This window comes from Hevea brasiliensis, chromosome 12, assembly GCF_030052815.1.
Source record: "Hevea brasiliensis isolate MT/VB/25A 57/8 chromosome 12, ASM3005281v1, whole genome shotgun sequence".
Classification (NCBI taxonomy): domain Eukaryota; kingdom Viridiplantae; phylum Streptophyta; class Magnoliopsida; order Malpighiales; family Euphorbiaceae; genus Hevea; species Hevea brasiliensis.
The window spans coordinates 13,196,751-13,208,381 of record NC_079504.1 but is presented as its reverse complement, the minus strand read 5'-3'; the positions used below and the strand labels follow the sequence as shown (position 1 = coordinate 13,208,381).

Here is an 11,631-nt window from a genome sequence, read left to right as displayed (position 1 = left end):
TTGATTTTGTAAAATCAAACATGATATCTAAAATTCGAAAATTTTCAAATATTTTTTTAAAATTTTAATAAAATAAAATATTGATATTTACCTATAAAATAAGTAATTTAAAAATTATGGGTGTTACATAATAAAATTGATTGGAATTTAATTCGAAAACTTTTGTCATTCCTTCATTGAAATGAATGAGAGAATTGATTATATTCACATTTAAATATAATTTATTTTGAACTTAAGATATAAAATTTGTAATAAGATTTATGTAAAATGAGAGGCGCATATTTGAATTCATAATAATATCAATCTAAACAAATTTTTTCCATTTGCGTTTTGCATGGCCCATGAGCTAGAAGGGGAAACTGACCCTTCTTCTAACTCACAATGAACATTTAACGTTAAACAAATTTCATGAATAGAGAAATTCAATGATTGAAGACAATGAAATAATACCTATCTAGGTAGCTAAAGACTAGCTAGAGAGGGTGAATGAAGACATGACTAAAGAGAAATAACATTTAATTAATGGTCTGATAAAGCTATGGCTTTCATGTCTATTTCAACAAATATTTGACATTTAAAGCGAAGTCCATGAGACACGATATGTAGACAAGATTTAATTGAGACCATCTTAGTTTTGAAAGACAAAATTCCAATCATTCTACCTTTTCCCTGCCTCTTTGGTCTCCTTTTCAAATTCCTTTTTTCTTTTCAATGTTATGTAGATGATAAAACTATGTTTTTTTTTTAATAAGCCAAGAAAAATTTATTAATAAAAACATAAAAAAATAAATATATAAATTAAATAAGGATCAAAGACATGAAAAAAAAAACCTTCATGCCTTTACATAATAAAAACAGCATAAAAAATTAATTTCATTTAACTTAAACAATTTAATCCCTACTGTTCTATATTATAAATAAAATAATTTTAAAATCAAGGGATTATTTTATTATAATACAAAATCTTAAAAGATTAAATTGTTCAGTTTGAAAATATGTAAAATTAAGGTATTTTGATTATTTCTACTATAATTCACAATTAATTAGACAAAAAAATTAATATATGAACTAAATTATAAGTTTTTGTTTTTGATTATTTCTACTATAATTCACAATTAATTAGACAAAAAAATTAATATATGAACTAAATTATAAATTTTTGTCAAATCTCATGCATTAAATTATTTTATTTTAAAAATCTAAAGACTCAATTGTAAATTTTGCTAAATCTCATAGACTAAACTGTAATTTATCATTTTCTTTCCAACTTGCTGAAATCTGAAGCTGCTAGATGGCGAACCTTGTACATGCGTTTAATTGTGGGGAATTGTAATTTTGCTTTGAAGAATAATGAATATACTTTTAAGAGAATATATTAAAGGTCAAATAATAATAATAATAATAATTCAAACGTTTTCACATTTTTGTTTTTTAATTTAAACGTTTACATATTTAAAAATTATTTAAATTTGTAAACTTGTAAAAGGGTTATACAAAAAGAAAATTACCTGCATTCATAGAGCGTTCAATTTAACTTATAAATTAATTAATTTTACTTATAACTATAAAGTTATAAGTAGATTAGTATTTAATTTGATTTATAAATTAAAAAAATATTTAAAATAAATTAAAAATTATAAATAATTATATGTTATTTATAATTTATCTATTTATTTTAAAATTATTTTTTAACTAAGTAAATAATCATATTATCCTAATAATTTTAAAAAATATTAACATTATCCTCATCTTAACAATTATAATATTTAATTACATATTTTTTTTAATTTTAATAAATTAAATTATTTTTAAATAGTTTTTAATCAAACACTTAAACTATTTTAAAATTATTTTAAAGTAATTTTACTAAATAATTAATTACTTTTTTTACTTTAATTTAAAAAATATATTTTAAGTTAAAAATTAAAAATAAATAATCAAATTAAATACTCTTTTAATTATAATTAATTTTTAAATTTTAAAATTTATATAGACATAATATTTCATATTTGTTGGATTCAAAGATTTATCAATATAAAAAAAATGATATAAAATTACAGAAATGATTATAATTAATTGCAGATCGAAGCTCTCTCACGTCAATAAATAATTAATTGGGTAGGGCCGTCGTCATCTCTCTCCCAGTTGGGTGAGCGTTGAACCTTCAGCTACAATCCAAATCGCAGCTATTGCATTGAGTGGCTCTTGGTTTGGAAGAAGGTGATACTGATTTCACTTAATACGTCTTTCATTATTTATATTATTTATAAAAATATCAATAAAAAATATTTATATCTTCATATATATATATATATATATATATATATATATATATATATATATATATATTTCTTACTAATAATATATATTAGTGATGAAACTCCACTATTTTAAATCAATTTGTCACTAATAAAAATTATTATGTACAAATTCATTATTAATAAGTTTTAATGATGATCTTTTTATCATTAATACTTTCAACAATGAAAAATTATTCTATACTTATACAAATTGTACTTATCTATAGCTAAATTAAAATTTCAATTTCTGTAAATAATTTATAAATAGTTTCAATTTTTAATATTATTATAATTAATATAAATTAAAATTTTAATAATATTTTAGTAGTAATTCTACTTACATAAAAATTATATTATAATTATATATTTTTTGAATTTTTGTGTATCACAAGTATTATTTTTATAAAGATAGTTATATATGAATGTTATCACTAAAATTTTGTTATCATTATCAATATTAAATGAAATTTGTGATAAGGGTAGAGTAACCATAAAAAACACTTTACTCAATTTTGAACTCGAATTCAAATTTGATTAACATTCTCAATATACGAACTTGTCTCAAATCCGATTAATTTTTTTTTTCAATTACCTGAAACTATTAAATATGATTATTATTACCTGAAAAATATCAAAATCTATTTAATTTTATATATTTTTAGTTAATAATCTACATAAATTTTTTAATAATGTAAATTTTAAAATTTAATAATCTATAAAATATTTAAATTCTATTTATTTAAAATATAATATACAAAAATTTATAAATATTATTGTAAAAAAATATTTATTTTATATTTAATTAATTATTTATATAAATAGATTCAAGTAACAAATATCCAATATATAAAATCTAAACTTCATTCAAATTTAATACATATATTATTTCTCAAACGGAATCCATTCAAATCTAATTATATACTATCTAAACCTATTTTATTAGGATTCGATCATGTTAGATACTAATAAATAGGTAATTCATTGTCATCCCTAAATGAAAGTAATTACAAATTCAATGATAATTTTATATATAGGCTAAGATAGATTGATTTTTTATTTTTTTTTCATATTTAATATTGATGCATTAAATAATATTTGGAATGATTAATATCATTTTTATATAAAAAATGAATTTTAAATGTGTTTGTATGAGATTTTAATTTTTTTGGGTTTACTTAATTTAAATATAGATTAATTAAAATTTGTTAATATCCTTATAGTCATGAATATATTTTTTATTTTTTAAGTTAGGTGTTGATTTTGACCATGAGGTATAAAAAAGCCTAATTATACTTTACATAGATTTATGTGATAAGTTATATTCATCTCAATATTAATTTTAAGTTTTTAGTTTTAAATTTTTAAAATAATAAAAACAAGAGCAAGATATAAAATAAAGAGGAAAAAAAATTAACTACTTCATAATATTAATTATATAATTATTATGATATAATTAAAAATACATTATTAAATTTATATTTATATTTTAATCTATAATATATTTATAACATATGTAATATAATTTATAATTTAAAAAAAATAAAAATATTTATTAAATATTTAATATTAAATAGATTTTAAAATTATTTGCATTAAATAATAAGATAACATAAAATTTTAAGATACCAATATAATGAGAAATGAAAATTTAATAATAATAATAATGCAATAAATTATAAATTAAAATTTAAAAATTATCTTATTTTTTAATTTTATAAATAAGTTTTTTCCACATCAATTTAGTTATGCAATCTCATTATATAAGTTAATATTATTTTAAATTATAAAAAATATATATAAAAAAATTTAAATAGTTAAATATTTTTATTTATATAATTAATAAAATGACATTAAAGTTCATATTTAATTTAAATAACTAAATATAATATTTATAATGTTATAATAATATTATATCATATATAAAAAATTTAATAAAAAAAATTATATAAAAAAAATTAAATTACAAATCTATATAATAAATATAATATATTATACAAAGCACATAAAGAATTAATTTAATTGAACCGTTAAAAGTCAACAGTAATTAATTGTTCAGTATATATAATTTATCCCATGATAATGAATGAATTTAATCCCTGTCTATATCACCCACCAGAAAATTCGAATTAATCTGTGAAATAAATGAAACAACTCATTAAATAAGTATAGCTTGGACAATAAATTTAATAAAAAATTCTTTACCTATAGAGGACAACTTATTACTAACTAACTAATTAATTAATTAGTTAAAAGAGTAGACTTAAACAAGCAGCCATAGCCATAGGCAAGCAAACAAAAGCAAGCTTTCCCTTTTATAATTACTGTCAAAATAAGGGATTAGTGAGAAGCAAAAATTAATTATAAATTTAAAAATAAAAACATAATAATATAAAATGGTACCCATCGCTATCATGCGCCATGGAGTCACCATCCCTATCGTCCTTTAAATAATTCGAACCAGAAGTGAGCTCAATCTTTTTAATTTTTTACCCCTGTTTTATGTTTTTCCTTTTTCTTTTTTATTTATTCTCCTTCAGTTTTTTTTCCCTTCTCCAATTCATCGCCGATTTATTCTAGCCGACATACCGGCGCCGCCGATTTAGACTCCGAGAATCTGTCTCTCAGATCTGTACCGTCTCTTTCAGGTATCTGATTTTCTCTTAGTTTCCCGAGAAAAATCCCATCTCAACAGTTTGTTTCAATGGCACTGAGGAAAACAAAAAGCTTGATAAGAATTTTGCTGTTTTTTTTGTGTGTTTGTTTTCTGTGCAACCAAACAGAGGGTAAGAAATAACTGAATATGTGAAGTGAAGTGATGCATATTAGCTAATTATTATCATTATTATTATTATTATTGAAATAAACAGATCTTTTCTTTCCTTTTTGGCTTGCGAATTGAAGATTTTGTACTTGAATTATTGATGATTTGCAGGAATTCTGTGTTTCCTTCGAAAAATTAAAGACGTTAGTTTGTTTCAATCTTGTTTTATTATATTTAGATCAGCAGCCGAAAGTATCTGGTTCTGCCATTATTGTAAAGTTTCTTCAAATATATTTGATCTGCCATTATTGTAAAGTTTCTTCAAATATATTTGAAGGTAATTAATGGTAAAAGGCGGTGTTTAGTACTTCCACCGCATGTTATTCTTGTGATTTTGTGTTTCTCTATTATGTTTTGATAAGCATTTTAAGTTATGTTCAATGTTTGTAAGGTTTGGGATGCATATATTTAATGATTTGAAGCATTCCATGATTTGACGCATTCCATGATCAATTGTAATTTGTCAATTCACTGCCATTTTTCCTAGTAAAAAAATTTGTTGGCCGTGTCTGATGTGACCTAGTGTGGAATAGATTTTAATTTTTTATTTTTTTTTCACTTCGATACATTGGTTCCTGATTCTTGAATTTATTGTAATTTTCTTTACCACTTTTTTGCTTTTCCCCTTCTTCTGTGTTATTCCATTCTGTTACTGTTTTGGGATTTAAAGTTTCTGCTAGTGAGATGGTTGATGGAGTTGTACACTTGTAATTATTAGTACTTTGGAATATGGCACATCACCTGCCATGGCAAGTTCGGTAGCGATAAATTGGTTCATAGGCCTTGAAAACTTCATAATTCTGATTTTTATAGTCATTATCATTTTAAATTAAATTCTCCCTCCCTCTCCCTATCTCATCTCTCTCTTTTTTTTTAATATACTGTTTTTATGGCTTTTTGGAGTTTCATAATCTGTCTGACACTGAGGTATGGGTGTCTGAAGGGTTGGTGTCTTTGTTACTGCAAAGGGGTAGAAAGAGCTACGACGAAACTATACTTTTTGGTGTCCAGATGACTTTTTGGTGCCCAGATGATTAGAACTGATGTTATTGGCAGTGGAAGGAGGAGGGTTCTTCTCTTCTTCAGCTTCTGGGTATAGCAAGGGTCTGACCCTTCTTCTCTTGGGTCAGAAGCCCGAAGATAAACCCATGAGAGTTTCGCCGTGGAATCAGTACCAGTTGGTGGATAACGAACCAGACCCTGACCTCCAGCTGGCTTCCTTGAAGAACCGGCTTTCCCGCGGGTGCGCTTCCTTTGTTTGCTTTGGTCGCGCTTCCGCTGGGCTTGACTCTCCATCACCTCTCAAAGTAGGTCCTACACAACAGCAGGATGTCTTGCCAGATCGTCTTGTTACTGACAAGGGTAAAGACCATACAACTGAAATTCAAGGTGATAGCAATGCAAGAAGAGTTACTCTTAAGAGTAGCTTGAAGAAGCCGTTAAATAGTATTCCAGTTCCAGTTAAGGATTCTAATCAACACTACACATTAAGTGAGAAAGGTAGTGATATCCCTGGTCTTACAGAAAGGAGAAAAGTGCAGTGGACAGATGTTTGCGGGAGTGAGCTTGTTGAAATCAGGGAATTTGAGCCAAGGTATGGAAAACCCCTTGTTCCAAATTCATTTGTTATAGGCATTGCATTTACATTTAGTTCATATTTCTAGTATGTAAAAGAGTGTTGTTTCGGTGTCTCTTTTATGCGTGCATTCTTGTGCAGTAATACCACTATGCTTTTCTAATTTCTAGGTTTAGAGCTGCATAAGAATCTCATCCTGTTATTATTTTCCCCTATGTTCAGATGACTTGGTTTTCAGAAGTCTTAGTGAGTTCATCCTCATTCATTTAGGAATTAGAAATTGGCATTTTAAAATGCTAAATATAAGGACTTGGACATATTTGATGGTGCTAATACAAATAGTCATTCATGTTATTGAAAAATGCTGCTAATTAGTTTTACATTATCTGAGAAGAAAGCAAATAAAATTGCCTGCAAATTTGATTAGTCTCATTGCAATACAATGTAACAGCCTCACAAAGTATGTAGTTGGGGTGGCATTACATATAACATTAGTATGTGTTCATCTACTAGGGATAAACAATGGGTTTACATGGTTTAAAGTTAGCTTGGAATCTGGGATTTTGGAAGATCATTTTGGAGGTTGACTTTCAATGCATCTCCATTTACTGGAGGGTGAATATGATCCTAAATCCTAATGGCCTCAATTCTTCTTATGCATCACATTAAGTGACTGATGTCCAAAGAGTGGAGGGATAATTTAAATACATGTTCTGAGGGGGCAATTCTTGTGTTGTTTGGTTCCAATTATTCTAAGCATCTAGAGATGAGTTTAACCTTTTTTTTTATTTTTTTATTTTTTTAATCATTCAGAAGTAATGCTATTTTACTGAATATTGTAATAGGGGTGTCTTCCCTCCATCTTCATGTACTGTAGCTTGGGCCCTATATTTATAACTCATTGCTAAGAAGAGAAAAGAGAGTGGGTGTTGGTTTTGTGGGGAAAGATCTTGTTGCAACACATTCGGATTCCGAATAGGTAGGAGACTAGGAATTGAGAGTTGGCTAAGTTGAAGACGGGTTGGAGGTTGAGGGTCTGTGGTCAAAGTGTAACCCCAATTATTATGTCAGAGGTCTTACATCCTAGATTTGAAGCAAAAGTTGGAGCAAGAATGCTCAATAACTTCTTCAGCATAGAGATTGTCTTAAGTGTTTATGCACATTCGTTAAATTGTTAAGATGCATACATGGACTGTTCTTATAACTTTGTGGTGCTCTGGGTTGTATATGAGATTTCATTTAAGGATTAGGAAACAAAAGTTTTAAGCTTATTTTCTGACAGGATGATTTATAATTTAATTATCTGTTTCATTCATGTCATTGTTTCGAATTTGAGTTTCTTTTGTGTTCAGTGCAAGCATTTATGGCGCATCATTAAGTTATGGTTAATTTGTTTGCCCATTTAATCAAATTTTTAAAAAGCACATCAAGTCAATTAAATTTTTGGAAATTATCAGTTTTATGCATGCCATTGTTTCTCCTTATATACCTCTTATCCAAATGCACCATAAATATGATAATTCACTGTAGAAATTAGTACGCAACATATTAATTTCAAGTGAAGTTTATAGATCTTTGGCATTTAGAATGAACACTTGAGTTGGAGAGACAAAAACATATTACGTAATTTTGTTGTTGGTGCGAAGCATGTATTTAAATTGCGACAGAAATGGCACCATAAATATGACATATCACTACAAAAATTAGAATGTAGCATTTTAATTTCAAGTGAAGTTGATCGATCTTTGGTATTTAGAATGAGCGCTTGAGTCAAAGAGAGGAAAACATAATTTATGTAATTTTTTTGGAGGTGCCAAGCATGGATTTAAATCACAACAAAAATAGGATTGTAACTGTTATAATATAACAGTAACATCCTATTGCTACGCAATTTTTTTTTCCCTAAAAACATTAAAGTGCATGAAATAAATAATTATTTAAAGATATAACTAAAACTAGGGTTATGCACTGTTCTTGGGAGTCCCAAATGGAATAAAAAAACCATACCAAATTGACAAGAATCATATTGAATTGAACTTGTTTTGATTCTTTGGTTCAGTTTTGATTCTTCACTAAAACTTGAACTGAAACCATACTGAGCCAAGAATCGAATTTATGCATATGTTTTTTTTATGACTTTTTTAGATGTGTTATACACTTCCAATATAATTATATATATCTATATATGTACGTATAATTATAAACTAAATACAATTTAGTATTATATTTCATTTTTTTATTTTTTCTTAATAATTTTAGTTATAAATATATTAAATTTATATTAAATTATATTATAATATTAATTATAAGTATACTACTATATTATATATGCTTAATTCATAATTATATTTGTATCTTATAATTAAATATTATATAATCAATAAATAGTTAAAAAATATAGTATATGATGTCCTATATTATATAATATGCTTAATTCTAAATTATATATGTATCTTATAATTAAATATTATATAATTTAGAAAAGCTAAAAGATATATTAAATAATAAAGTATGTATTGATAGCCCATTTTAAAACTTAAATGTTAATTAAAATATAAATTTTTATTTATATAAAATTATTCCAAGAATTGAACACATATCGGACTGGAATCGAAACTACTAAGAGTCAGACTAGAACGATACCTAAATTTTGGTTTGGTTATGGTTCCTAGGTAGACCCTGCATTGGAATTAGAACCGTACACCCTAATTAAAACTAAGATATACAACTAAATAATATATATATATATATATATATATATATCTCAAATAAGGACAAAATCTATCATTTTTAGATATTGTTATTATTAAGCAATTTAAAACTAAAATAACTAAGTAGATAGCAAAAAACTAATCTTATTACTATCAAAATGAGTGTTTAGGAGGTTCTTGAATATTTATATTTTTTCTTTTGCAAAATAAATTGTGTTTATTTTTTTTTCTTAAATTTTACCTTGTATATATATCTCAAATAAAGACAAAATCTATCATTTTTAGATATTATTATTATTAAGCAATTTAAAACTAAAATAACCAAGTAGATAGCAAAAAACTAATCTTATTACTATCAAAATGATTGTTTAGGAGGTTCTTGAATATTTATATTTTTTCTTTTGCAAAATAAATCGTGTTTATTATTTTTCTTAAATTTTACCTTGCCTAAGTCAAAATATATACTAAGCTAACATTAATGAAACTTAAAACTCTTGATGTTATTTTTCTATTACTTCTGTATTTTATTAAAAATAATTCTTAAAAAAGCAAAAAACTAGAGGGGAAAAAAAGACAATAACCTATAGATTTGGCAAATTAATGCTTCATACTACAAATTTCATAAACAACTCAGCATAAACCATAATTTTTTTTTAACAAATGAGCTAAAACACCAACAATAAATGCAATTAGCTTTCCTTTTGCAAAATATGGAATTGGAAGTGTGATTAATTGCTCTCATTCGCCTCAAATAAACCTTCACTGATTGATGATCTTAACTCAAAAAATGAAGATTTGGACAGGACTACTCCAATGCCTAACCATCTGTTTAGGGCTTGAACTGAAGTTCAAACGTATTTTCATAATATTTTCGTAGTTTTAGGATTCTTTTGATTTGCACCTCTAGTTATTATAAATATTTGGAAAAGCCTCTATATTGTAGGGTGAACTAGGGAAACAATGAGTTGAAAATTTTTTACTGGCTTGTTAATATCCTAGGATCTTTCTTTCTTCTTCTTCTTTTTTTTTTTTTTATTATTTTTCGAATCTGGTTCCCAAGCAGAATTCTTATTCTCTATTGGAATTTATTCCCGAAATGATTTCTAGTAGTAGGGAGATATGGATGGGTTTATGGGACGCTGATGTCCAGGAGCAGGCTTTGGGAATTTATCAATTCATGTTAGAAAGCAAAATGAAATATGTTTCGAGAAAGCAAGCAATGTCGAGTCTTGTCAATACCTTCTATCTGTAAGTTTTGAAAGATGGACTACTGTTTTATGTAAACATTCTTGTCTAACATGTATCTTGGAATCGTGCCATATCATGTATTTTTATAGGCAAAACACAAAACAGAAATCTAGCTTATTTTATTCAAATTCCTCTTATATTCATTTTCTTTCCAAATTTTTGATAGGAGAAAAATTTCTGCAAATTCAAATTCTATGTTATATTTATTTCTATGTTCGTAACAATTAGCCTCCCTATTATGGTGCTGAAATGGCAATTGGGTCCCATTGGCAGTGAAACAGCTGATTCAGATGATGAATTTGAGAATGGAAATGAAAGAAGTTGTTCGTGTGTGATTATGTGATCGATTTTATTAGCAAATCATTTTTGTGGACTCATTTTTGCCTTGAAAGTGATGCAATACACAAATCTCTACTAACAGAGATCATCTGCTTCTCCACGGTTCAACTGATTTATCGGTAAAGGAAAACCAAAAAAAAAAAGCAAGTAATTGCGTCGATAGGACATTGCAACCATACGAAGGAGCTCGATGCCCGGCCTGCCATCCCTGTTGGATTGATCATTTATGTTCATATTTAATTCATGAGGATTTCAATTTTGTTGCTATGTTCACTTTGCTTTGTTAAATTATTTTCTTATTTGTGATTGCCTTGTCCCTTTCTTTTTTCTTTTAAAATCTTAGTCAATGTGTCATATTATTTTTCTTTTCATGGGTGGTTGATGCAATATTTAATGTTTAAGTCATTTTAAATTCTAAAATCATTTTGTGCTTATTTGGATGAAGGGTTCTGTTATCGAACTCTCAACCTGTGACTCTAAGATTTTTGATAAACATAATGGCTGGAGTAGCTTTCAAATGCAAGTGAAAATGCTGCAAATTGCTAATATTTGACCACAGATGGCTGACGACTCGCTGTAATTGTTAAAACCCAACAAATACATAGACATGTTCAAACGCGCTTATCTTCAACTCGT

At 26.1% G+C, this 11,631-nt stretch overlaps 1 protein-coding gene across 3 annotated transcripts; it reads left to right on the top strand.

Annotated features, from left to right (window-relative positions):
• The first annotated feature begins 4,748 nt into the window (after positions 1 to 4,748).
• Positions 4,749 to 11,400, top strand: LOC110633989 (uncharacterized). Of its 3 annotated transcripts, none has more exons than XM_021782846.2 (3): positions 4,749 to 4,945; positions 6,065 to 6,715; positions 10,519 to 10,836. In XM_021782846.2, exons 2-3 carry the CDS (start codon positions 6,165 to 6,167, stop codon positions 10,658 to 10,660), a joined length of 693 nt encoding a protein of 230 aa, XP_021638538.2. In that variant the 5' UTR covers positions 4,749 to 4,945; positions 6,065 to 6,164; the 3' UTR covers positions 10,661 to 10,836. The 3 variants fall into 3 exon arrangements, with proteins under 3 accessions (XP_021638538.2, XP_021638542.2, XP_057987153.1); XM_021782850.2 differs by lacking the exon at positions 10,519 to 10,836 and adding an exon at positions 10,930 to 11,400 and having other exon boundaries at positions 4,750 to 4,945; XM_058131170.1 differs by lacking the exon at positions 4,749 to 4,945 and adding an exon at positions 5,358 to 5,398 and having other exon boundaries at positions 10,519 to 10,838.
• The last annotated feature ends 231 nt before the right edge of the window (positions 11,401 to 11,631 follow it).

What these genes read in the sequence shown, in the direction of transcription:
- LOC110633989 (XM_058131170.1), top strand. Translation starts at nt 6,165, where the DNA reads ATGTTATTGGCAGTGGAAGGAGGAGGGTTCTTCTCTTCTTCAGCTTCT. An exon ending in ATCAGGGAATTTGAGCCAAG is followed by an intron (nt 6,716 to 10,518) that starts GTATGGAAAACC and finishes GATTTCTAGTAG; the next exon opens with TAGGGAGATATGGATGGGTT.